Source organism: Kogia breviceps, chromosome 2, assembly GCF_026419965.1.
Source record: "Kogia breviceps isolate mKogBre1 chromosome 2, mKogBre1 haplotype 1, whole genome shotgun sequence".
In the NCBI taxonomy this organism is placed as follows: domain Eukaryota; kingdom Metazoa; phylum Chordata; class Mammalia; order Artiodactyla; family Physeteridae; genus Kogia; species Kogia breviceps.
In genome coordinates this window covers 37,172,714-37,200,637 of record NC_081311.1, presented here as the reverse complement: position 1 = coordinate 37,200,637, position 27,924 = coordinate 37,172,714, and the positions used below count along the sequence as shown (strand labels likewise).

At 33.5% G+C, this 27,924-nt stretch overlaps 1 protein-coding gene across 12 annotated transcripts in view; it reads left to right on the top strand.

Annotated features, from left to right (window-relative positions):
- KIF20B (kinesin family member 20B) overlaps nt 1–27,924 on the top strand; it is a 78,186-nt gene that overhangs the window by 12,990 nt on the left and 37,272 nt on the right. For 4 of the 12 annotated variants that reach the window (XM_067025065.1, XM_067025064.1, XM_067025063.1 and 1 more), the window contains exons 3-18: nt 2,611–2,697; nt 2,798–2,914; nt 3,386–3,524; nt 4,450–4,634; nt 6,418–6,454; nt 6,915–7,142; nt 8,694–8,805; nt 9,828–9,899; nt 9,986–10,132; nt 10,759–10,921; nt 11,482–11,772; nt 14,419–14,558; nt 14,841–14,979; nt 16,068–16,296; nt 17,074–17,126; nt 20,220–20,373. In XM_067025065.1, coding sequence (XP_066881166.1) covers nt 2,611–2,697; nt 2,798–2,914; nt 3,386–3,524; nt 4,450–4,634; nt 6,418–6,454; nt 6,915–7,142; nt 8,694–8,805; nt 9,828–9,899; nt 9,986–10,132; nt 10,759–10,921; nt 11,482–11,772; nt 14,419–14,558; nt 14,841–14,979; nt 16,068–16,296; nt 17,074–17,126; nt 20,220–20,373 — 2,293 coding nt within the window. The remainder of the gene's footprint in view (nt 1–2,610; nt 2,698–2,797; nt 2,915–3,385; nt 3,525–4,449; nt 4,635–6,417; nt 6,455–6,914; nt 7,143–8,693; nt 8,806–9,827; nt 9,900–9,985; nt 10,133–10,758; nt 10,922–11,481; nt 11,773–14,418; nt 14,559–14,840; nt 14,980–16,067; nt 16,297–17,073; nt 17,127–20,219; nt 20,374–27,924) is intronic. The other 8 variants (XM_067025069.1, XM_067025067.1, XM_067025068.1 and 5 more) reach the window with 4 other exon arrangements.

Here is a 27,924-nt window from a genome sequence, read left to right as displayed (position 1 = left end):
TTGTCATAAATTAAATGCCCTTGTATGTGGAGGTTTACTTTTGAATACTCTATGTATTCTGTTTCATTGATCTTTTTGTCTGGCTGCCAATACACCACTGTTTTGATTACTGTAGCTTTAAAATAAGTTTTGAAATCAGGTAGTAGTGTTAGCCTACCAAATTTCTTCTTTTTTCGGAATTGTTTTGACTGTCCTAGGTACTTTGTATTTCTCTATGAGTTTTTAAATGAGCTTGTCAGTTTCTACCAAAAAAAAAAGCCTCCTGTGGTTTTGATTGCAATTCCATTGAATCTATTGATCAGTTTTGGAAGAATTGACATATTAACAACATTGAGTCTACCAAATAATGAACAAGGTGTATATCCATTTATTTTGGTCTCCTTTACTTTCTCTGAGCACTGTTTTTTAGTTTTCAGTATATAGGTGTTTCATATCTTTTGTAAGATTTTTCTCTAAGTAGTTCATAATTTTTGAGGTTATCATAAATGGTATTGCCCTTTAAAATCAACTTCTATTTCTTCCCAGCATATAGAAAAACAATTGATTTTTGCATTTTGATCTCCAATCATGCTACGTTGCTAAACTCATTTAATAGTTCTAGTTGAAGATGTCAGATTTTTGTATGTAGATGTTCATGTTGTCTGTGAATAAAGATGATTTTATTTCTACCTTCCCATTCTGGTTGCTTTTCCTTTTTTTTTTTTTCTTTTCCTCCTCCTCCTCTTCCCTGTCTCTCTCTTCCCCCCCTTCCTCCTCTTCCCCCACCTCCTTTCACCTGATTACATTGGCTAAAACCTCTAGAACCACTAGTACAGTGTTGAATAGAAGTGAGAGCAGAAATCCCTGGGTTGTTACTCATCTTGCTACTCATCTTTGATTCAGTCTTTTATCATTAAGTATGATGTTACCTATAGGTTTCTTATAAATGCTAAGGAATTCCTTAGCCTTATCAGGCTAAGGAATTTCCCTTGTATTCCAGTTTGCTAAGAATTCTTATTATGAATGGATGTTGATTTCATATATCAAATTCATGTCATCATTCAAATGCACTTTTTTTGCATCTATTAGAGATAAAAGTTTCTTCTCATTCTTTTAATGTTTTTGAGTACCCTAATTTATTTATTTTTTTGCGGTACGCGGGCCTCTCTCTGTTGTGGCCTCTCCTGTTGCAGAGCACAGACTCCGGACGCACAGGCTCAGCAGCTCTGGCTCATGGGCCCAGCAGCTCTGCGGCATGTGGGATCTTCCCGGACTGGGGCGCAAACCTGTGTCCCCTGCATTGGCAGGCGGACTCTCAACCACTGTGCCACCTGGGAAGCCCCCCTAATTGATTTTTGAATGCCAAATTGACCTTGCTTTTCTGGGATAAACCATTTTTTGTTAGGATGTACTATCCTGTTTTACATATTAGCTAATATTTTGTTAGGGGATTTTTGCCTCTTTTTTATTCTGACAGAGAATTTTTATCCAGAATATATTTAAAACAATTACACGTTAATAATACGAAAACAATCTAATAAAAATGGACAAAAGATTTGAACAGACACTTCACAAAAGAAGATATACGTAGGGTCAATATGCACCTGAAAAGGTGCTCAACATCATTAGTCAAAAGGGAAATGCATAAATTAAAACCACAATCAGATACCACCCTCACACCCACTAGAATGGCTATAATGAAGAAGACTGGCCACACCACCCACTGGTGAGCATGCAGAGCAACTAGAATGTTCGTCCATTGCTTTTAGGAATTGAAGATGGTACAACCACTTTGGAGAACATTTTGCCTCTATCTTAATTAGGGATATTGTTTTGTAATTTTTTTCTGAGGATATCTTTGTCAGGTTGTGGTGACCAGTTTATGGCAAACTCAAAATTCGCTGAAAAGTGTTCTCTCTCCCTTTATTTTCTTAAACAGTTTGTCTTTAATTTGTGTGATTATATCCTTAAATGTTTGAGAGAATTTACCAATGAATTACCAGGGTTTGGAGTTTTTTTGTGGGATTATTTTGTTTGAACGTAAATTTAATTTCTTTAATAGATATAGGGTTATTCAAATTGTCTACTTCTTGTGTCTTGTTTGGTGAGTTGTGTTTTTCAAATCATTGTTTCCTTTTTAAAAAAACCATTAAAACATTTATTTAAAATTATTTTTTTAAAATGAACTAAGCTCATTTCTTCCTCAAAGGAAGCAGTAAAGAGAATGCCATACAGCAAAAAAAATTCTAAGTGCATGATGGAATTGAGCATTTGGGTTAATAGACTATTCTGGTTACTTGTGATTTATTCTACACTTCTGTGTTTTAGTGACTTAGAGCCTTGATATTTGTATTGGTTTTAAAGGTTAGTATCTTATGACAAAGAAGCATATTGTAAACTTCAAGTATAAATATAGAAGGCAGAGGAAATTGAGTCTTTAGTGGTATTTTTGTTATTTTAAAACAGATTTGTTTTTCTTTAAACATATAAAATGGTTAAAAACAGAAGAGTCACTGTTTGCTTAGAGGTTTTGTATAATCTCAGATTGTTTTATAGCAATCAGGCACTTTAAAGAAAGATGATCTCTGAAAAGCCATATTTTTTATTTTTAAAATATTTTCTCCTTTTAAGGCAAACAGTTTGGAATCCAAAGATTATCTCCAGGTTTGTCTTCGAGTAAGACCATTCACACAGTCAGAAAAAGAACATGAGTCTGAGGTTTGTGTTGAATTTAATATTATGTTTTACTTCCATTAAATGGGCAAAATACCATTGTTTTAATTTACTTATTGTTAGTTTTTATTTATTTGTGTTCTAGGGCTGTGTGTATATTCAGGATTCACAGACCGTTGTGCTGAAGGATCCTCAAAGTATCCTTGGTCGGTTGAGTGAGAAAAGCTCTGGGCAGATGGCACAGACATTCAGTTTTTCCAAGGTAGGTACCCATGTGAAATGGAAGATTTTTCTTTTCAGGAAAAGAAACTTGGCTTAGGCTAAATTGCTACCTAACTGTATATAATGAACTATATACATCTTGTGCTTGTGAAACTTAGATCTTAGGTACTGATATTTTTTTTCTCAATGGTAGGACTCAAATTTCAGGTGTGTAATTGGAAGTGAGAAAATCTTTGTAGAGTTCTTGAAATCTTTTTTTTGGTGGAGGGAAGTATCCTTTTCAAAATCTAGATGAAAAGTTATTCGTTGGGTCAGATTTCTATCTTGAAAGCTTTTTGAAAGTAGTTAAACTAGCAGGTGTATTTGTAGGAATTGGGGATATGGCAACTATTTTAAGAATTAATCTTGTAGGACAAATCTTTTAAATATTAAAAACATGAAAGGGTAGAACTCATTGTGAATAATAACTTGAATATTCTAAAAAGAGTTTTTTAAAAAAATGCTTATTTAGGTTTTTGGCCCAGAAACTACACAGAAGGAATTCTTCCAGGGTTGCATTCTACAGCCAGTTAAAGACCTCTTGAAAGGACAAAGTCGGCTGATTTTTACTTATGGGCTAACCAATTCAGGAAAGACTTATACATTTCAAGGTAAATAGTTTTATTTTTGCTAGAAAGGAAAAAAGAGGCACTAATAATGTACTCATTTTCATAATACTTCTTATAGTTATGTTTCCATTGCCTAGCACATTTGCTCCATTTTCAATAGTAATAGCATATTGAATGTGTATTGCCAATGGTTTTTAATTCAGATTGACTACTTTACCCATATGTAGAGAATTACATGATGATAAAAACTCAGAAGGGGGCTTCCCTGGTGGTGCAGTGGTTAAGAATCCGCCTGCCAATGCAGGGGACACGGGTTCGAGCCCTGGTCTGGGAAGATCCCACATGCCACGAAGCAGCTAAGCCTGTGCACCACAACTACTGAGGCTGCGCTGTAGAGTCTGTGAGCCACAACTACTGAGCCTGTGTGCCACAACTACGGAAGCCCACGCGCCTAGAGCCCATGCCCTGCAGCAAGAGAAGCCACTGCAGTGAGAAGCCCACGCACCACAATGAAGAGTAACCCCCTCTTGTTGCAACTAGAGAAAGCCCGTGTGCAGCAACGAAGACCTGACGCAGCCAAAAATAAATAAATAAATAAATTTTTAAAAAAAACCTCAGAAAAAGGATTGATGTGACATAGGGAATTAAGCATGGATAACCAGGGAAACACTTTATATTTTATTTTACTTTTATACTTTGTGATAGTGAATGATAGCCAATCTTAAAACCTGATCTGAATGTAAAATTTCAGGTTTTGCATCAGAATAATAGTTGATAAAATGTCAATTATACAGTGAAGACCAAAATGATGGAAAACGGAGTAATCATTCTTCAACTTCTCTCACTTTTGTCTCAGCTTTTTACTCTTGCCTGTTAGTGGTATAAAAGGAGCCTTGGTAGTTCAAGAATGTTTTTTTCCTCTTTTCTTGTACTCTAAGAGAGTATAAAACAAAAATTCTTTTCATAGGCACAGAAGAAAATATTGGCATTCTACCTCGAACTTTAAATGTATTATTTGATAGTCTTAAGGAAAGACTGTGTACAAAGATGACCCTTAAACCACATAGGTCCAGAGAATACTTACGTTTATCACCAGACCAAGAGAAAGAAGAAGTAGCTAGCAAAATTGCATTGCTTCGGCAAATTAAAGAGGTATGGGAGTATTTTAGTATGTAAAATATACATAATCCTGACCTTTTAGTATCTCTTTAGTTTGTTTCAGCCTATATTGGACTGTTTTGTGGTGCTTGTGGCTATTGTCTTTTCTTTTTGAGAAAAGTATTAAAAGCTTTTTTGAAGTCCTCTCTTCTTATTTCATACTGTACAAACAGCAGAAATGTTTAAACAATACAAATGTAAATGGTTCTTAAATCTTTTTTGGTTGCTGTAGAAACAGCAACTTTCTATATAATGATTTTTAAAAATTCTTTTTTCTAATCGTAAAAGTAACATGTATACACAAAATCTAAACAAGAGGATGTGAAAAATAAAAGTGAAAATTTCCTATAATTCCATTCCTGAAGAGAAAACCAATATTAGCAGATATGAAATATCCTTTTTGATCTTTTTCTCTCTGTACACACAAAAAAATCTATGTACAGAGCTTTCTGTATGTGTCTATATATACACACACAAACATAGTCATATATAGTTGCATATGTCTTCATATCTTTTTCTCTATATGTAGGATATGGTCTTTTTTTTTTAACAAAAATGAGATTTTATTATACAGACATTCTGTAACTTGCTCTTTCATTTAACATGTCGTAAATCTCTTACTACCTTAATTCACGTGTCTTATCTGTTAGGTTATGTTTTTTCCTCTTTTCTTTCTTCTTTTTAATAGTTTTTTTATTAAAAAATTTTTTTAATAAAGTATACGTGTCTATTTATTCCTTCTTTGCCTTGTGGATTTTGTGTTATGCTTTCAGACATTTATTTTATCTATTTAAAATTGTTAAAAACTACTAACAGTCTTTATAAATATATTCAAAAACACTGATGGGGATTTTCTTCTTAAAGTAATTTAGAAATCAGTGTTTCAAGGTAGTAAAATATCGTTGCTCAGTGGAGAGCAAACCTCAGAATCCATGATTATGGTCTCTGCAAGTAAAATAGTGAGTATTTTAACAAAATTTATGGAGATTGGTGGATAATTGCATGGATAATTCATAGAGGAAATTAAAGTCATTAATAATGAAAAAAAGTTCCCTAACAAGTTACCTAGTTAAAACAAAATATTATTTTGCCTATGAAATTATTAAAATTTTAAAAACTTGAGATATGCACTTTTTAAAAAGTTCTTTTTATTGAGGTATAGTCGATGTACAATATTATAGAAGTTTCAGGTGTACGATGTGAGATACACACTTTCACTTTCATATATTGATTGTACAATGTGTCTCTCCAAAGCAATTTGGCAATACTATACTAAGAGTGAGAACTTTAAAAAAAGTTCATATTTTCATCCACCAATTCAGATTTAGGTATATAGCCTAAGGGAACAATTAAATTACAGAAGAAAAAAATAATATATTAAGATGTTTATCTTAGTATTATTTAGTTAAGTCATTTCACATCACATCTCTTCAGTTAGGCAGCCACCAAATGTTTACAAATAATTTTTAATAATAGAGAGAAAAAGCTTACAATGGAATAAGTATGGGGGAAAATATAGAAGGGAATACATTGAAATTTTACTAGGAATTGCCTCTGAGTGGCAGTGATTATATATGATGATATTCTTTTTAATATTTTCTGTAGTTTCCCAAATTTCCTGTTATTAGAATGTATTATTTCACTAGGAAGGAAATTAATAGAGGTCGTTGAATTGAGTAGATGAAAGGCAGGTGACTTACTTGGATAAGTAATTAAAAAACTTGTTATTTAATCTTAACTAACAATGTTTTTTAACTTAAAAAAAAATCTTTTTCAGGTTGTTATGCATAATGACAGTTATGATACTCTTTATGGTAAGGTTTCCTTTCTCATTTACTTTTAAAATGTTGATTATTTGAAAAGCTTTTAATTTTTGAATCACTTCTGGTGATTTAATTTCTTTAATAAACAGTAATACTTGGAAAATGGTACATAACTATATGAAATATCAGTCGTTGTATTGGACTTAATAAATAAGTGCCTTTCACTGGTTGTTAACTTTCATGTTGTTTCGAGAGAGACACTATTTTTCCTTTGTCCTTTATGTTTAATTTTTACGTAAAATTATTTTTACGTTTTATTAGCATATTTGCAGAAAAGAAAAGAAAAATAAGCGGATTGTGGTTAATGCAAATATTTATATCTGCTTTGGTCCAAAAAGTTTTTAACATTGCTGGTCAAAAGATTAAGGATACTTAGTTTTTCAAGTCCAGGAGTCTTGATCTATCCTATTGTCTCATTTAATTTTGTGATTATCTTTTTTATTTTCTGTAGGAAGTTTAACAAACTCTTTGAATATCCCAGAGTTGGAAGAGTCCATGAGAGACTGTGAAAATGCGAGCTTGAATATGGATAATAATATAAAATTTTCTGTGTGGGTTTCTTTCTTTGAGATTTACAATGAATGTATTTATGATTTGTTTGTTCCTGTCTCATCTAAATTCCAAAAGAGAAAGATGCTACGCCTTTCCCAAGATGTAAAGGGCTATTCTTTTATAAAAGGTATACTAATGAGTATTTTTTACTTTATTGCTCTGAAATTCCTTTCTAGGCTTTGTTATAGGAAAGCAGACTGGAAATTGAAAATTTTTATACTAATTATTTTTTATTTTCTTATTTTTTTATCTATTTTTGGCTGTGTTGGGTCTTCGTTGCTGTGCACGGGCTTTCTCTAGTTGTGGCGAGCAGGGGCTGCTCTTCGTTGCAGTGCATGGGTTTCTCATTGAGGTGGCTTCTCTTGTTGCAGAGCACGGGCTCTAGGCACATGGGCTTCCATAGTTGTGGCACACGGGCTCAGTAGTTGTGGCTTGTGGGCTCTAGAGCACAGGCTCAGTAGTTGTGGCGCACAGGCTTAGTTGCTCTGTGGCATGTGGGATCTTCCCGGACCAGGGCTCGAACCCGTATCCCCTGCATTGTCAGGCGGATTCTTAACCACCACACCACCAGGGAAGTCCTGTATACTGATTATTAACATGAAGATAATAGTTTGTGCTTTGAAAGTATGTTTTGGTATGTTAATTAAACTTGAAGGTAAAGGGGTCTAGTTTAACGTTGTATTTGCTAGAGTATTAATGATTGGATTTTCGGGGATGGGAAAAGCTGTGTGTGTGGGTATTCACATTATTCTGCTGCTTTGTAACAGTATTCAAACTTCGGAGCCATGTATCAATAAATGTTTCTGTTCCATAGTGCTGTTTTTCCAACCTTTTAAAAATCACTACACCCCACAGTAGGAAATACATATTAATAACATCATGATACTGTACCTGCATATGTATATATATGCATGTATACAACTGAAAAGTTTCATTAATTATACTTACCCTTACTACAAGGAATGCGCTTTGTTGTTTTCTATTTTGTACTTCATTTTTACAAAATGCTAGTTGTGACTCAATAAATTTGACTTCATGACTCACAAATGAGTTGCAGTCTATAATGTCTCATAGCTAGGTAATTTTCTAGGTTTAATCTGTAATGTATTTTGTCTTTTTTTTTTTTTCTGGATGTCTAATTCTAAGGAATCTTACCTATTTTTAATTTTCCCTTTGGCAGATTCTGTTTAAGAACAGTTACTTTCTGTGTTTGTACTACTTAAATACTGGAAAATCATTATAATATCCTCTTTTTGCATACTTCTTTTTAAAATATATTTATTTATTTATTTGGCTGCATTGGGTCTTAGTTGCAGCATGCGGGATCTTCACTGCAACGCGTGGGCTTCTCTCTAGTTGTGGCGCGTGGGCTGTAGAGCATGCGGGCTTAGTTGCCCCATGGTATGTGGGATCTGAGTCCCCCGACCAGAGATCGAAACCGTGTCTCCTGCATTGGAAGGTGGATTCTTAACCACTACACCACCAGAGAAGTCCCTTGTGTACTTCTTTTCTAATGGAGTATGGCATAGCTGAGTTGACTATACCTAGGGCATGTTATTAAAAGAAAGATTTTATTATATGTCTTTGGGAAAGAGATTACATATCTTCAAAGAGATTACATTGTACTGCAAATGCTGTGTTTTTATAAATTGATATGTGTCCTCTTTATTTTTTAAAGATCTACAGTGGGTTCAAGTATCTGATTCCAAAGAAGCGTATAGACTTTTAAAACTAGGAATAAAGCACCAGAGTGTTGCTTTCACAAAACTGAACAATGCTTCCAGTAGAAGGTAAGGAGTAAAACCCTGTGGTGTAAGCCTGAGGTGTGCTAATTTAAACACAACTAATTTAAGATTAAAGTGGATAGTAGGTTCTCTGATATATTAAATGAATTCATAGGCATAAAAACATTCTGTAAACTGAAGAGCACTAAACACATAAGATTATCAGGACTGTTTCTTGTTCTAACATAAGATTTACTAATTTACACTCAGTCTGAGGTATCTTTACTCTTTCTGTATGTAAATATCTAAGCTCAGTATTTTAATTGCCTGTAACGGTGGACTTTTCTCTGTGTTTTTCCTACCTACCGCATGAACACAGACACTGTATGCATACTGAGTTGGGCCAAAATCTCAAAGGGCTATGGAAGGATTTTTTTTAATGTTTATGATATATGATATATACATATCATGTATCATATATCATTTGTGATATACATATCATATATATGTATGATATATGTTTATGTATAGCTAAAAAAAAAAGGAAGGATGTTTTTGATGGAAGGGATAGGTGGATGAGAGACAAAAGAAAATAATTTTAAGTTTATACTTAAAACAGGTTTTCTCTTAAGGGGGAAAGAGCCCTGTCCCCCATGTGTGGAGTGAAGGTAATAAATATATAATCCAGATAAGCCTGTATTTAGGCCAGATGTATACTTTGCTTTAGGTATATATTCAAAGTAGATTACCTGTAAATAATACCATTTTAACTAGTAATATCTTTGCAAGCAAATTGAGACTTTATTATAAATGATTTCATTAATAGAAATAAGAAGAGGAGTAGGTTTGAAGGATTTGGGGCTAAGTGCAAGAAAGATAAGATATTTGGTTTTAGGTAGTTGGGTGGTATGTAGGTGATAGCGGAGCACTGAATTGAAATATCTGACAGCTAGTTGGAGAATGCAGCCCTGTAGCTATGGCTAGTATTAGGATATAAATAGATGTTGATTTAGATGCTTGTCTTTCCTATTTAGAATGCAGAAATTAAAAGTGAATGATAATATTTGATCTTTGTTTACTTCTTTTAGTCACAGCGTATTCACTATTAGAATATTACAGATTGAAGAATCGGAAATGCCTCGTGTAATGCGAGTCAGTGAGTAAGTTAAGCATTCTTTAAATTGTAATTATTCTGAATTGTTTTGTTCTGAAGAATTTTTTAAAGTTTTTTTTTTTTTTTTTTAAGATTGTCTTTATGTGATCTTGCTGGTTCAGAACGAAGCATGAAGACACAGAATGAAGGTGAAAGGTTAAGAGAGACTGGGAACATCAACACTTCTTTATTGACTCTGGGAAAGTGTATCAATGTTTTGAAGAACAGTGAAAAGTCAAAGTAAGAGTTGCTGAACATGTTATTAGCATATTAAGTATTACAATATTTAGACCTTCAGCTTTGCTGGTTTTAGAAAGTTCTCTTGTTTTTAACTTGCTTCTTATGACTATATATGGGTTGTAATTAAAATTACTTAGAGATCTTGGATTAAAAAAAATGATAGAAAAAAAAATGTCAGTCAATGCCAGTGGCTCATCAAGTAAACACAATATTTTCCATAGCAAATACATATTAACAGACATCTTGGATAGTAAGCTTCTGATGATGCTGGTTTAGCATCTAATATCATGTTATTCTTATTAATGCATTAATTATGAATCAGCCGATACCATTTCTAGTTAAGGTGTATATATTGTATTGCATAATTGGCCTACACTAGAAAACACAACCCAATTCAATGTGACTTTCTTTACATTTTGCCTAGTATTAGAATTACTATTATAACTAGTAGTAGTATTTAAAGAAAACAACATGAATAAACAGAAAATGATTATTATAGGTGGAACTAATTATTAACCTAGAATATAAGTCCATGATAGCTATATTATTTCTTTGTAAAATTTACCAGCATACTGACTTCATGAGATTTGTTTTAACTTATAATTTTCTGAAAAATTTTTCCATAGGTTTCAACAGCATGTGCCTTTCAGGGAAAGTAAACTGACCCACTATTTTCAAAGTTTTTTCAGTGGTAAAGGGAAAATATGTATGATTGTCAACATCAGCCAATGTTTTCTTGCCTATGACGAGACGCTCAATGTGTTGAAGTTCTCAGCCATTGCACAAAAAGTAAATATAATTAAATTTCTGCACAATTTATTAAGTTTCTTATCAGAGTATTAATTATTTTTTTCTTGGAGTAGGTAATACACTTTGCACTAGCTCTAAACCTAGAAAATAATTGAAAATTTAAAATGTAATATTTGATCAAGTAGTAGGACATAGGAAAAATATTGAAAGTAACCCCTGCTTAAAATGACCTCAGTAATAAATAAACTTACCCATTACAAATTTCGAGTAGTTCTTGCAGCAAATTGTCAGCTCTGCTGTCCATCTGGTTCATTTAGTGGCTAATCAGGCCACTAATCAGGAAACCCTCTGCTAGGAATAGTATTGATACTAAGAACTTAACCCAGGAAAGTAAATTTATCTGTAGTATACATATATAATTAGCTTTTTTATTATCAAATATTTATTTAAGGATGCTAATTCATTCTTGTATGTTTGTTTGCATTGTTTTTGTTTTTTAATTCTCAAGTTGTCATTTGACTTAAATTTATAAAATTTTTGTTTTGTGTGGACAGTTTTTGCCTTTTCTGTTTTAAAAGTTACATTGAATATTTTAACAGGTTTGTGTTCCAGACACTTTAAATTCCTCTCAAGAGAAATCATTTGGACCTGTCAAATCTTCTCAAGATGTATCACTAGATATTAATAGTTCAGATAATAAAATACTAAATGAAAAAAGATCCACAATTTCATGGGAAAGTAGTCTAGAAGATGTGGTGGAAGATGAAGATTTGGTTGAGGATCTAGAAGAAGCTGAAGAAAAGCAAAATGTGGAAAGTGAATTTACTGATGAAGATCTAGATAAAACATTAGAGGATGATAAGGCTTTCGGTAGCCAAGAGGAGAAGAGAGTATGTATTAAGAACTCATACTTCTAAAGTTGGCTTATTTATTATTCTGAAGTTAGGGTTAATAATTCTTAAGGCTGTTTCTCTCATTTTTTTTAACAATACACTAATTTTGTCTTTCATCTTCATGTTTTGAAAATGTTCACATCCACAAAAAGAATAGTACAATGAATACACATTTGCACTTCACCTGAATTTGCCAGTTGTTAACATTTTACCGTATTTACTTTCTTTCTGTGAGTGTGTGAATACACATCTTTTTGGTACATAATTTGAAAACAAGATGCAGACATAATGACACCTTACAAATAACTACTTCAGCATGTTTCCCAAGAACGTGAACATTTTCCTCATGATCAAAAGACCATTTTCATACCTAAGCAATTTCACATTGATACAATAACATAATGTTATATTGTCCATATTGAGATTTATCCAGTGGTATTTCCTTTATAGCCACTTTGTTATTGATCTACAACCAAAGTTAATACATTGCTCTTGATTATCATGTTTCTTTAGTTAATCTCTAATCTAGTGTAGATGTTTTTGAAAAATTGTGGTTAGTTGTCTTGTAGAATATCTCCAGTCTGGATTTGTCTTATTTCCTGATTCAGGTTTAACACTTTAGGTAAGCCTATTATATAGGTGAAGTCGTGAATTTCCCATTACATCACATCAGGAGGCAGCTGATGTCTGATTTCCCCATTTTTGGTGATGCTAAATTTTGCTCATTTGGTTAAGGTTTTGTGTTTAGATCTCTCTTCATTGTAAAAGCGTATCATCTGTGAAGATGCTTTGACACCATGTGAATGAATATCTTATTCCCTAGTATCCTTTCACCCAGTGATTTTAGCATACTCCACCAAACTTTTACTTTTCAGTCTTAAGTACAATTGTGCAAAATGTCTGCCCAGTACCGATTATCCTATTTATTCAACAACAAAAATTGTTTGGTTGTCTTGTATTTATGGTAAACAAATAAGATTTAATGGTGGTTCTTTTTTTTAAAAAATTAATTAATTTATTTTTGACTGTGTTTTGTCTTGGTTGCTGCATGTGGGCTTTCTTTAGTTGTGGCGAGTGGGGGCTACTCTTAGTTGTGGTGTGTGGGCTTATTGCGGTAGCTTCTCTTGTTGCAGAGCATGGACTCTAGGCTCACGGACTCAGTAGTTATGTCTCACGGGCTCTAGAGCACAGGCTCAGTAGTTGTGGCTTACAGGCTTAGTTGCTCCATGGCATGTGGGATCTTCCCGGACCCGGGCTTGAATCAGTGTCCCCTGCCTTGGCAGGTGGATTCTTAACCACTGCGCCACCAGGGAAGCCCAGTGGCAGTTCTTTTATCCTCTGTCCAAATACAATTCACACATATATTTAAGTTGTATTAATCCTGAAATGTAGATCATATCCATAGTACCAGTTCCCCTCATTAACTGGTCATAACTATTACGTATGTATACATAGAGTCTTCTTACCAGTGTCACAGGAACACTGGTAACCCTGTGCTCATGGATGTGCTTCAGTGGTATTGCCACATCTGACATCTTAGTACTCTCTTGGACTGTAGAAGTCTAAGTAGATGGATGATGTATTGAGTTAAATACTCTCATTTTAATAGTTCATTTCAGTGTACCTGAAAGCTATAGTTGTGCCTGTGTTGTTTGGAAATGAAAATAAAAGCTTCAGATGCCACTAGTCTCAATTTATCTGGTTACTATGTGATTGGACCTTGTTTACCTTGGATCTCTGTAATGTAGTACTTCCCTCAGTGACAAAATGAGCCGTTAATAGTCCTATTTTAGTTTTTATTGATCTTCTCAAAACTGAAGTTTATATAGAATGTCCATTAAACTTAAAATGTTAGTAGAATTTCAGAATTTATTAGGGAAAAATAATGCTGTAGTTTATAAAGGATTATATAGTGTAAATGCATATCTTATAATGTTGACTAGGTACTTTATTTATTTTATGACTAGGTACTTTAAAATTAAAATTTCATCGAAGTTTTTTTCTAATTTTTTTTTTTTCTTTGGTACACGGGCATCTCACTGTTGTGGCCTCTCCCATTGCGGAGCACAGGCTCCGGACGCGCAGGCTCAGCGGCCATGGCTCACGGGCCTAGCCGCTCCGCGGCATGTGGATCTTCCCGGACCGGGGCATGAACCCGTGTCCCCTGCATGAGCAGGCGGACTCTCAACCACTGTGCCACCAGGGAAGCCTCCAACTTTATATTTTGACAGACTAATTTTAAACTCAAACTTAAGCATGTACCACAGACCTGGTCTTTACTTTCTCCACCTAAGAAATGTGCATGTTGCTACCAAGCTTACAGAGGGTTATGTGGATTAAATGAAATAAAATATGAACTCCCCAAAGTAGTTTCTGGTAGATAATGATCAAATTTTATTTTCTCTTCTTTCTTTGTGTAGCTAGTGAGACATTTGAATTACTGTATGTCTGTTTCTCAAATGTGGAGAGGCGTACTTGATTTTTCAGATTAGTGAATCTTTGCAAATACATAATCTTCAGTGAAAATATCATCTCTAATAAAAGTGTGCATAATTATAATCTAAATGAAAACAGTTTTATTTTTGAACGCTTGGACAGTCTTTCTCTTGGAATATATTTGTTTTTTAAATTTTTATATTTTAGAAACTTTTGGATTTAATAGAAGACTTGAAGAAAAAACTAATAAATGAAAGAAAAGAAAAGTTAACATTGGAATTTAAAATCCGTGAAGAAGTTACACAGGAGTTTACTCAGTATTTGGCTCAACGGGAAGCTGACTTTAAGTAAGTTTTTTCATTCATGTCCTGGTAAAAATTGAGAATTTTCTTTACTTGTTTAAATTTTTTTTTTTGGCTTTTTATTTTATATTAGGTGACTTCTGAATTCTGACCTTCATGCAGGCTTGAAAATAGCTGTTACTAATCCCCATGGTGACTGTGAATTATACATGAATGATTATTTAAACTGACTTTTAATTTATAATGTACTGAATCTTAGAAATTTAAAATAAAAACACAAAGTAGTGCTTTTTCTGTTTCTTAATGGGATTAATTTCTGTTATGAAGGGAAACTCTACTTCAGGAACGAGAGATATTAGAAGAAAATGCTGAATGTCGCTTGGCTATCTTCAAGGATTTGATTGGTAAATGTGACACTCGGGAAGAACCAAACAATGAAGATCATGCCGTGAAAGCTGAAACTGAAGTATGTTAACTGAAATACTAAATCCATGAGGTTTAGGTACCAGGATTTAGTGTACCACATCAATGATGAGAAACATTAATATACTTTAGAATTAAAACAAAAAACTTAATATGTAGCTTTATTATAATTCAGCATGCTTTGTTAGGAATGTAAGCACAAATAGTTTAAATACAGCTATTAAACTTAGAAAAATATATATCTGTTACATTTATATCTCAGTTTGGTATTGATTGAGTCATTGTGTTAATTGTAGGTAGATTCCTTTTTGTCTGATTATGGGATATCCCTCTCAGATTTGTCTTAAACTTAAAAAATTTTAAATGGCTGAGAGACCTAAAGGGTCATTTAGTTCTGTTATGATTAAAACAAAAACATTTATGTAGAGAAAGATCACTCTTGCTTGGCTGACTGACCATTCCCTACTGTTGAGGAAACATTATTCTTTCCTGCTGCTCCTACTGAAGCGGAAATTAATCTCATCTTTTTGGAAAGTTTGTTTTTGTTTTCCTTGGCTTTTTAATTACTCAGTTCAGGGGGTCTGGGATGGTGATGTCCAGGCTCTTGCTTTCAAACTATCATTATGTGTCCCTGACATAGTTTGGGGTTTGGTCTGAATTATGAAAATGGGAATTTGTTTCCTCAGCTAGCCGAGCAAAGCCTTTAAAGGCTCATTATATAACTGAAAGTATACCTGAAACATTATTTCTCCATAAAAACAATGTCATAAACTATGATAAGTCATTACAGAACAATTACGATTACCTAGTTCAGGTATACTTTCAGTTATATAATGAGCCTTTAAAGGCTTTGCTCGGCTAGCTGAGGAAACAAATTCCCATTTTCATAATTCAGACCAAACCCCAAACTATGTCAGGGACACATAATGTTTCATGTTCCATAGAACAGAAAATGAGTAATGGAGCACAACTTTTTCATAAGTGGAGGTAGTTCTATATAATCTATTTAAAAATGTTTAAGTTGTGAAATTTTTTGCTGTTTATTTTTAGAACTATCTCAATCAGATGATACCACACTGAAATAGTGAAAGCCACTGTTAACATTAGGTATGTGGTTTTTGCTGTTTTTAGGAAGGACAGAATTATGTAGGAATTGAAGATATTATTGGTTCTCTTCAAGATGATGTCACTGATATTAAGAAACAGGCTGAAATTGCTCACTTATGTATTGCATCTCTTGCTGACCCCCAGGAAGCTATTGCTTGTTTAGAATTAAAGTTTAATCAAGTTAAAGCTGAATTAGCTAAAACCAAAGAAGAATTAATCAAAACCCAGGAAGAGTTAAAAAAGAGAGAAAATGGTAAGTGGATGTATTTTACCCCTATGTAGATGTTATAAATTCATAAAAAGACAGTTGGTAAGTATGAGATTTATGCAGTTTATTTACCAAGTGGCCAGAAAATGATGGTGGTAATGTATTTAATATTTTACCATTTGTGTGAGTTTATAGTAACTTACTAGTAAAAATATTTTTTTGCTTTTCTTTACTTTTAGACCAATATTACTAGAAAACAGACTTCTCAAAAAAAACCAAAAACTAAGTATAGCTTTATCAGCAAATTAAGAAATCTCATAGGAATTTGTAAAGCTGTAAATTTTGTTTATATATATATTATATATTTACTTATATATAAATATATATATTATACATTTATTTTATAAATAAATAAATATATGGATTGTTTGTCACATCTGGGTTTCAAGTGTTAGATGAAGTACTCTGCCCTTTTCTGTGCGAAACAAGATGGGTGGAAATAACAGGTAAGTGATGTCTCATTCTGAAGTGTATCAGAAAGGTACCAGCTAATTCTTTTCTGACATTATACCAGAATTTTTTTACTATTGAGCATACATCATTAATTTTTACCCTGAGTTTTGAAAGTGGGTTTTTCAGAAACATTACTCTCTGGTGGTAGAATTTGTAGCTAAGTGCTTGTATGCTTCTAGTGCTGTGAAAATTCTTTTTCCTGAGTATAACAATAAAGTGTCTACTATAGCAGCTTATGTTTCATGATTATTCAGTGATATATTTTTTTAGGTGCTTAGATATTTATTTTAAATATTCTTATTTTTTCAGAATCAGAAATTAATTTAAATTCATTGGTTCGAGAGCTTGAGAAATCTATTAAGGTAATACTTTTAAGCTTTATTTTGTCTTGATAAGGAAATTAATAATTAAATAAAATAAGCAGCATGAATTATGACTAGGTATGTTTATTTTAAAAATAAAGTAATAAATGACTATGATAAAAAAATTAACGAGCATAAATGCCTTCACCCTCATACCTCTTTCCAAAGATGGCCTCTGGAAAGTTTCTTTAGTCTTTCCAGAAAAGATTTGTGTGTGTGTGTGTGTGTGTGTGTGTGTGTGTGTAGTTCTGTGTCTTGTTTTCTTCCCTTAGAAGACATCTTAGAGATAATTCTATGGCAGCATATACAGATCTATGTCATTCTTTTACTAGGTGCATTGTGTTGATTAGATATATTTAATTTTTTTTTTTTTTTTTTTTTTGCGGTATGCGGGCCTCTCACTGTTGTGGCCTCTCCCGCTGCGGAGCACAGGCTCCGGACGCGCAGGCTCAGCGGCCATGGCTCACGGGCCCCATGTGGTATCTTCCTGGACTGGGGCATGAACCCGTGTCCCCTGCATCGGCAGGCGCACTCTCAATCACTGCGCCACCAGGGAAGCCCTGATTAGATATATTTAAATGGTGTTTATTTTTTCTGAAGTTACTGAGTGTTTTAAAATTTAGGACATGGCCTGAGCAGTGTGCAGCATTGGAATCCTGAAAATCTGTAGCACTTTGTACCTTCAGATCGGATAATTACTCTAAATGGTTGTAGATGAATTTGACATTGATAGATCTAAATATGAAACTGCAGGTATACATAGAGGTGAAGTGAATTTAAAATTCTAAACTTAATATTTTTTCTGACCTTCTCTTAACTTACATTTGTCCTTCTAAAGAGCTGAATATTTTAACATATGATCAGACATAAATAATTCAAGATCGTGGTATCTAATACCCAGTACTTAAAAAGGTAACCAAAATAATGTACTTAGTACAAGACATTACAGCTATTGTTTAGACAATTCGTGATCTTTTCCTTTATTTTTTCTAGTTACAAAAATAGCTGCTAGTTGTAAAAATTCAGCTATATTAGACTGTGTAAAGTAGAAGTACAATACTACCCCATAATGTCTCTCTTACATCAAAAACAAAACCAACTTGGCTGGTAGCTCTTTGAGACTTTTATATATATGCATTTTTATAGAACATTTACTATGAACTCTTTTCAGTTCTTTACATATATTTACTTGTTTAAATATTAGAATAATCTTATGATGTAGATACTGTTATTTTTTATTTTTATGGAGGTGTCAAATAACTTGCCTAGGGTTAAGAGAACTTAACTACATGGTGCAGATTAACTGTTTTGAAAGCAGACTCTTTTAATGATTAAAAGTTTGTTTTTAAAAAAAAAAAAAAAAAAAAAGTTTGTTTTGCATGGTTCTTTAGCATCCTTCCTACCAAGCATACCCTAGGCAGAAAACATTTCTTTAAATAACTGAGATTTGTGGAGGATGGATTTTCTTGGTGAAGATTATATAATTTGAAGGAGGAAAAAAATGACTAGGTGATTATGATAGGTCTGAGAGTGGAAGAGGAGACAACTTGAAATTGTCATGGTCTGTTTGAAAACTCAAACTTGGTCAGAGCTCTGATCCCTCTATCCCAGAATTTTGTCATTTATCAGTGATACCAAGGGAGTAATTGTGAAAAAGCATGGAGGTTGTTCTTCATGATACCCTTTGTTTAGGGATATCTAAAAAGACTGCTTTTTTTTTTTTTTTTTTTGTAATAATCCATTACTTTTTGACTTAAAGTCATTTTATCTATATCTCTTAAGAACATTTGCTGATTTTACGATGTAAAATGATGTTTTGTTTTCTCATATTGTTTTTTTCCCCCCCAAAATGGATTGCTACCAGTATGTAGGGATTTAATTAATCTCTGCCTTTAAAAAAATCTCTGCCTTTACCATACCTTTAATTACTTTATAAACATACACTTAACTGCTAAGGTTTCACCCTTCCTCTTTCTGGGTACATTTTCTTCTGCTGTCCTTTTAGGAAGGCATAGTCTTTGCCTTAAAATATAAAAATCTAAATGACTTTTATCATCTAGATAAACTAGGAACTCATTTTTTTTTTGTTTTTTTGTTTGTTTGTTTCCACGTGCAGAAGGATTCACATTTATTGGTTCAAATACAGTACCTAACATTTCCTAAACAAGCATTTTATACTACCTGGTCACATTTCCACAGGTAGTCAATGCACAGAAGAGGGCCCATCCCTTGCCAGGTGGTAGGGTGGGAGGTAGCAGAGGGACTGGGTAGCAGAGCTTGCCAGCTATCAGTTGGTCATGCAGGGTTGATGGAGCCAGGTTGGCGGGCAACCCTCGGCCAGCTCGCTGGAGACAAGGGCCCAGAGACATCCTGTTTGCTTGACTCCTATACAGGACTGTGGGAAGAGGTGGACCTTGGGTAGGCAGCCCAGGGGTAGGCTCACAGATGCATGTGCCTCGGGAGCTCCTGAAGGTGTTGTCATGGGAGGTAATGCTAGGAGCTCACTTTTAAAGCTGTGTGTAGACTGTGTATCTTTGATATACATAAGCTAGAAGCTAAGGCTAGAACCTTTTCTGTGACTTGTGAACAAAGTAACAAAGACATTGTTACTTTGAGAAGCTTTGGTTGTAAAACGATGAGTTTCTCCAGTTACTCAAGATTACTCAAGATTTTAAGTAAAAGTACCTATAAGAAACAATTTTGTCATAGTGTTTTCATATATTTTTCTTTTCAAAGCATATTTTATGACTTAGAGGTAAGTGTTTTAGGGTTCTGTGGTTATCTGCAAATAAGTCTCTAACCCACCTGATTCCCTTAGAAAATCTAAAGATGAATTTGTTTTTAGTATGGGGTGAAACTACACACTTAAGTTTTTTTTTTGTCCTCCTTAGTGAATGTACAAGTTAGTTAATATTGCTCACTTCCTAGAGTCATTGGTTATTTTAGGGTGAGATTTAAGAAATAACTTAGAAAATGTTTCAATAAACTTGAAAATAAAATTTTTATGATACAGTATTGAATCATAATTTATATAGTTCTTAAATGTATTATAGCTTTCTATATGTGAACTAATTGTAATTTATTTTACTTTAGGACAGTGCTGGTACATCTACTTTAATAATAAAGAATAAATTGGTTTGTAATGAAATGATTGAAATGTCTAAGGACAGCAAAACTAAAACCTATTCAGGAAGAAAAAGATTAAATGAAATTGAACTTCAACAAGATGAACCACCAGCAAAGAAAGGTACTCTTCAGCTGCTAGCAGGAGGCTTTCTTAAGAAAGCTAACTCCTAAACCAGGAAACAGAAGAGTTGTAAAGAGAAGGAAATTTACATCTAAGTAAAAAAACAGAAAATATAAATGTCCTTAAGTTTTACACTAACATGTTATAAACTCTCTAGAGGATGGGTATATTTAAAGCTGCCTTTATTTTAATAAGTATGTTTTAAGATATTGTGCTTTTATCACTTTAACATGACAATAATTCTTTTACTTCTGTGTCTATAGTAGTTAAAAGTCATCACTTTCATCTTCATGATTATAGTACATTTTCTGCCAAAATTTCTCCACATTATTTTTTCATTTGAAGAAAAAGCCATTTGACAGTAAGACTTTGAGCTAAACATTACTAAAGACAAATGTGGTCAAGTTTTGTTTTCTATGAAATTCCAAAAAAAAAAAAGTGGGCACATGCTTCTCTATACTATACATCCCTGGTTATATGGAAGAACATGGCAGCTTTCACCTTGTCTCTAAGCTATTCATTCTGTGTTTTGGAAAACTTTTACAGTCTGATATAGGGAGGGAGGCCTTTCTAAGAGAAGGTGCATTAGCTTTAGAAACCTAATTAGCAGAAAGAGAAAAACAAACATCGTATATTAATGCATATATGTGGAATCTGAAAAAATTGCTCTAGACGACCTTATTTACAAAGCAGAAATAGAAACACAGACGTAGAGAACAAACATATGGATACCAAGGGGGAAGGGGTGTGTGGGTTGAATTGGGAGATTGGGATTGACATATATACACTACTGATACTATATATATAAAACACATAACTAATGTGAATCTACTGTATAGCACAGGGAACTCTACTCAGTGCTCTCTGGTGACCTAAATGAGAAGGAAATTCAAAGAAGAGGGGATATATGTATACATATAGCTGATTCACTTTGCTGTACAGTATAAACTAACACAACATTGTAAAGCAACTACACCCCAATAATTTTTTAAAGATGGATTTAGAATGTTATTAATATTTATGAGTAATAATATATTATGAATTATGAACCAAAAAAAAAAAAACCTATTTAGCTGCTTCACCTTGAGAAAAATGGATAAATTAAGTCTTTCTTTGGTCATTAGTAAAATAAGTTAAATATACCTGCCTCCTGAGGTTGTTAAGAATAAAAACAATTGGGTCATACACCAATATAATAAACACTTCATAGAACCTCAGGAAAATTAATGTTTTCAAAAGTAGATAACTTAAAGGATAATATAGTGCTAGATATATTAATCCAATAAAGTGTGAGCTAATAGATTGAGACTAATATGCATGGTCACCTTCTGTTATCATTGAAGGAGTGGCGCCTTAGCTACAGGGAGTATAACCTTGTTATGATTTCCATAGCACTGTTACTCTATTTTTTCACCTTGATTGGTGCCATAGAGTTGTTGAGAATATAGGGTAGTTGAGAATGCAGGAACAGTAGATCACTAGGAAGTGGAAGTGAAAGTTGGCAGGAGCGAGTGATCTACATGGTATGACTAATCCTAAGGGTAACCCATTCATGAAGAAGATGATTGTATAGTAACTCTAGTTGTTAGCGACAAATAATTTGGCTGTAGGTAGATTTAAGTAAGTTTAGGTAACAAAGTATATATATATTTTCCTCCTTAAATGAGTAACCACTGTGGCTATTTCTCAATTATTTGTTGTTAGAGACTAAAGGGACTACATAAAGGATCATAAGAAAATTGTTAGCTATAACCACCCTTCTTCCCCTCTACTTGCTACTAAAAAAATCTCCAGAACAAAATATGTGACTCCTATAAATACTAGGATAGGATTAGGGGGGGTGATAGTTTTACTGGATGTATGTTTTCTGTTCTTAAAGGGAATGCAAAGCCATTTCCCTATGAAAGTGAATTTACTTGTTTGAGATCACTGTATCTGTACTTTGGGAAGCTGATAACCATATAAATGGTTCAAGAAATAAGCCTTCAGAATAGTGATAAAGGAGACAAACCAGAGATATGCTGCAATCTGCTTACCTGTAACTTTTCAACCAAAACTAATTTTTGTAGCAAAATATAGGTTAAGCAGTATATGTATAGGTTGAATGTGATAGAAATATTGAATTAAAGTAATTATCTTTCTATTTATGTTTACTTTTTATAAGTTAACCTATATTAGGTTTATATACAGTAAAACCTATTTCATCTTTATTGCTAGACTAATGCTTTAATTTCTCACTGACAAGGCTGTTCTGAATATGTTCTATGAATCTTTTAATATAAACATAAAAATTTCTGAAAGAATAATATGAATATCTGCACAAGAAAATCAGGTGCAAAACAAATTATCAGAAGTACGTTATGTTATGTAATTATCCTAGTTTTTATTTTTTTTAATTTTTTAAATTTTTTATTTTATTGTGTGGTATGCGGGCCTCTCACTGTTGTGGCTTCTCCCGTTGCGGAGCACAGGCTCTGGACGCGCAGTCTTACCGGCCATGGCTCACGGGCCTAGCTGCTCCATGGCATGTGGGATCTTCCCGGACTGGGACACGAACCCGTGTCCCCTGCATCAGCAGGCGGACTCTCAACCACTGCGCTACCAGGGAAGCCCTAGTTTTTATTTTTATAAATTTATTTATTTATTTTTGGCTGCATTGGGTCTTTGTCGCTGTGCACATGCTTTCTCTAGTTGCGGTGTGTGGGCTTCTCATTGCGGTGGCTTATCTTGTTGTGGAGCACAGGGTCTAGGCACGCAGGCTTCGGTAGTTGTGGCACATGGGCTCAGTAGTTGTGGCTCACGGGCTTAGTTGCTCCACGGCAAGTGGGATCTTCCTGGACCAGGGCTTGAACCCGTGTCTCCTGCATTGGCAGGCAGATTCTTAACCACTGCACCACCAGGGAAGTCCTATCCTGGTTATTGAAATACAGTAAAATTAAGATAGCAACATTACTTGATCACAAAAGCTTTTTTGCACTTACTGTAATTCACTTCAGGGTTTAGGGACTATATCCATATAGTATGCATGACTCAAATCTCTTCTTTCAGGATATTCAGGATTTATTTGTGAGCTCTGAATTTCTGATTGTTGTCATTTTTAACTTGCTTAGATACCATCTTTCCTGATAAAGGGTTCAGACATCTTTATAACTTGTCTTCGTAAAGGGCAAAAGGATTAGTCATTTCCACTGATGAAGTCATAGGTGAGAAAATTACATGATAAGTTCAGAATTACTTAAAGGGAAAGTAGAACAGAGGTATGAATCAGTGGAAAAGCCAGTTATTCCACTTTGGGATGACTTTCCACAGCTTTGTAAGATGTTAGGAGACAATCTGATAAAAAATAATGCACTGGTTGAACATTATTTTTAAAAATTCATAAGGGTAAATGGGCAAGTTTGTTGTAAATGTAAATAGGGGTAAATCTCTAAGTCTCCAGAGTAGATGGACTCCTTAGAATAAACGGAGAATCTGAAGGAACTAAATTAGGAAAATGTAACTACAAACATAGGAAAATCATCAAAAATAAACTCATCAGCTGTTCAGAAAGCAGGCTATAGAACAGGGGTAATGCCATGTTTTTCCTCTCCTTTTTGAGGCAGGAGAGACAATGTTAGTTATAAGTAATAAAACCTTGTCCAATGAACTTTTAAAGTTATTCTGTTAAAGAAATCTTGGAATCCTGTTATGGGATTACACAATTACTGCTGCCCAAGAGCATTTAAACAATTGGGTGAAGGAAAAGAATATGGATTGTATTTGAAAAATGGAAACTTACAAATAAAGCTTGCTTTTACATTTATACCACTGAATGTAAAACTGGATAAATTCTTGGATAGAGTAGGGAGCTGAGATTCCCAGATTATATAGTGATTTTGGGAGTGAGGGGATACTCTCACTGGGGACATCAGTATCTTGAGAGGACTGGGATTTTTTTTCTCAGCCTTATTGAGGTACAATTGACCAATAATTTTGTAATATATTTAAAATGTTTAACATGATTTGATATACATTGTAAAAAGTTTCCCACCTTCTCACCATTAATTAATACATCTGTCACCTCACTTATTCACCTATTTTCCCCCTCTTTTTTCTTTTTTGGTGAGCACAGTTAAGTTATACTCTCTAGGCAAGTTTCAATTATACAATACAATGTTATCAATTATAGTCACCATATTATACTTAGATCCTATGACCTTATTCATCTTAAACTGAAAAATTATACCCTTTCACAAGCCTCTCCCTACTTCCATCACCCCTCATCCCCTGACAACCACCGTTCTACTCTCTGTTTCTATGAGTTGGATCTTTTTTTCTCCTCGTATTGATACCATACAGTATTTTTCTTTCTCTGTGGGGCTTATTTCACTTATTTCACATAATGCCCTCCAGGATCATCCATGTCATTGCAAATGGCAGGATTTCCTTCTTATTTAGGCTGAATAATAATATTCCATTGTATACATATTTATTCCACATTTTAAAATCCATACATCCATCCATGGACACTTAGGTTGTTTCCATGTCCTGGCTATTGTACAAAATGTTGCAATGAATATAGAGCATGAACTTGCATGAACTTTGAGATAGTAATTTAATTTCCTTTAGATATACACTCAGAAGTGGGATTGTTAGCTCATAAGATAGTTCTATATTTAATTTTTTGAGGAACCTTTATACTGTTTTTCTAGTGGTTGTACTACTTTATATTCCCATCTACAGTGTGCAGATTCCCTTTTCCCCTCATCCTTGCCAGCACTTGTTATCTCTTTTTGATAATAGACATCCTAACAAGTGTTAAGTAATATCTCACTGTAGTTTTGATTTGCATTTCCCTAATGATTAGTGATGTTGAACACCTTTTCCTGTATCTGTTGATTATTTGTATGTCTTCCTTGGAAAAGTGTCTGTTTAGTTTCTCTGCCCATTTTTTAATTGGATTGTTTGGTTTTTGGCTGTTGAGTTGTATGAGTTCCCTATGTATTTTGGATATTAACCCCTTGTCAGATAGATGGTTTGCAAATATTTTCTCCCATTCCATGGGTTGCCTTTTCATTTTGTTGACTGATTAATTTAGTTTGATATAGTTTCACTTATTTATTTTTTGCTTTTGATGCTCATGCTTTTGGTGTAATATCTAAAACCTGTTGCATAGTCCAGTGTCAAGGAGCTTTTCCCCTATATTTTCTTCTGGGAGTTTTATGGTTTCAGGTGCTATGTTTTAAGTCCTTCATCCATTTTGAGTTAATTTTTATAAGTGGAGTAATATAGGAGTTCAATTTTATTCTTTTGCATGTGGATATCCAGTTTTCCCAACACAGTATTGAAGAGACTGTCCTTTTCCATTGAGTATTCTTGGCTTTCTTGTTAAATAAGTTGGACATGTGTGTGGGGGTTTATTTTGGGGCTTTTGAAACTATTTCACTGGTCTATGAATCTGGTTTTATTCCAGTACCATACTGTTTTGATTACTGTAGCTTTATAGTATAGTTGAAATTAGAACATGTGATGCCTCCAACCTTGTTCTTTCTCAAGATTGCTTTTGCTATTCAGAGTCTTTTGTGGTTCCATGTGAATTTTTAGATTGTTGTTCTATTTTTGTGAAAAATGCCATTGGAAATTTGATAGGTATTGAATTGAATTTGTAGATTACTTTGGGTAATATGGACATTTTAACAATATTAATTCTTATAATCCATGAACATGGAATATCTTTCCTTATTTTGTATGTCTTTTTTCATTTTCTTTCACCAGTGTGTTATAGTTTTCAATGTATAGGTTTTTCACCACCTTGGTTAAAGTTATTCCTTAATATTTTATTCTTTTTTATGCTATTGTAAATAGGTTTTTTTTTTCTTATTTTCTCTTTCTGATAGTTTGTTGTTAGTGTACAGTTTTTTGTTTTGTATAGTGTTTCTTGTATATTGATTTTGTATTCTCCAACTTTAGTGAATTTCTGTATTCTAAAGGTTTTCTGGTGGAGTCTTTAGGGTTTTCTATAATTTAAAATTCTGTCATCTGTAAATGGACAGTTTACTTTTTCCTTACCAATTTGGATACAGTTTGTTTCTTTTCCTTGCCTGATTCTCTGGCTCATACTTCCAGTACTAATGTTAAATAGAAATGGTGAGAGTGGACATACTTGTTTTGTTCTTGATCTTAGAGGAAAAGCTTTCAGGTTTTCATGGTTGAGGATAACATTAGCTGTGGGTTTGTCGTATATGGCTTTTATTATGTTAAGGTATGTTCCCTCTCTAGTCTGTTGAGAGTTTTTATCATGAAGGATGTTGAATTTTGTTAAATAATCTTTCTGCATCTAGTAAAGTGATCATATGATTTTTATTCTTTATTTTTATTCTTCATTTTATTAATAGAGTATATCACATTTACTGATTTGCATATGTTGAACTGTCCTTGCATCCCTGGGATAAATCCCCTTTGTTCATTGTGTATGATTCTTTTAATGTGCTGTTGAATTCGATTTGCTGATATTTTGTTGAGGATGTTTCCATCTATGTTCATCAGTGATATTGACTTGTAATTTTCTTTTTTCTAGTGTCCTTGTCTAGCTTTTTTATCTGGGTAATGCTGGGAGAGAGCTGTGATTTTAATTTATCAAATAGGATCATAAGATTAAAAATCTTGTACAGTCACTTAAGTTTTTTCCCCACATTATATAATAGTATCTGAAAGACCTTTCATAAATGCTTGTGCTTTTTCTTTATTTTTCTCACAATGTCAACTGTGATTAGCATATAAGAAGATAGAAACCTATTTGTATGTAGGATAGTAGATTTAATTTTAAAGATCTTTTTATGATCTTGAAAATGCCTTCTTAATTGAACAGATTCATTACATAGGGTACTATCATCTCTCATCTAGGATGCATGAGAGCCTGCCACAGGCAGGAGGAAAAACGTAAGGGCTTGTATGTCATTACTATGTGAGATTTGACATTTATCTCTTTATGGAACAGTAACATGTAGGGCTGCCATATAGGGGTTTAGTAATGAAGCAAACTGATATGTTTAGATCCCAAATGTTATTATAGGGGTGACTGTCAAGCTCTTCCAGAAATTTAGAAAAATAAATTCCTGGAGCAGTGTGCATGTACCCTCAAAGTGTTTGCATGTACAATACATTCCAGATTTATCAAGTCAGTATGTTTGGTATTTGTTCTCAGGAATCTACATTATAAACTCTTTGGCCAGTTCTCTAAAACTAGAGAACCACTGTTATAAAAAAGGCACTGTAAAGAGAAAAGCTTAAAATTTAAAACATAAAATTGCACTAAAGTAACCGAGTTAATATAACTAAGGCATGTTAGATTATAAATTTCCACATATCTAGAACCAGAATAGTTTACTGTTGACAAAAGTTGTGTTTTTCTGATATAATGATATGTCTTAGAGGTAGAAAAGGAGAACATAAGCGATGTAGCTAAATTTCAAAAATAATTCATTTATAGGGACCTCCATGGTGGTCCAGTGGGTAAGACTCTGCAGTCCCAATGCAGGGGGCCTGGGTTCAATACCTGGTCAGGGAACTAGA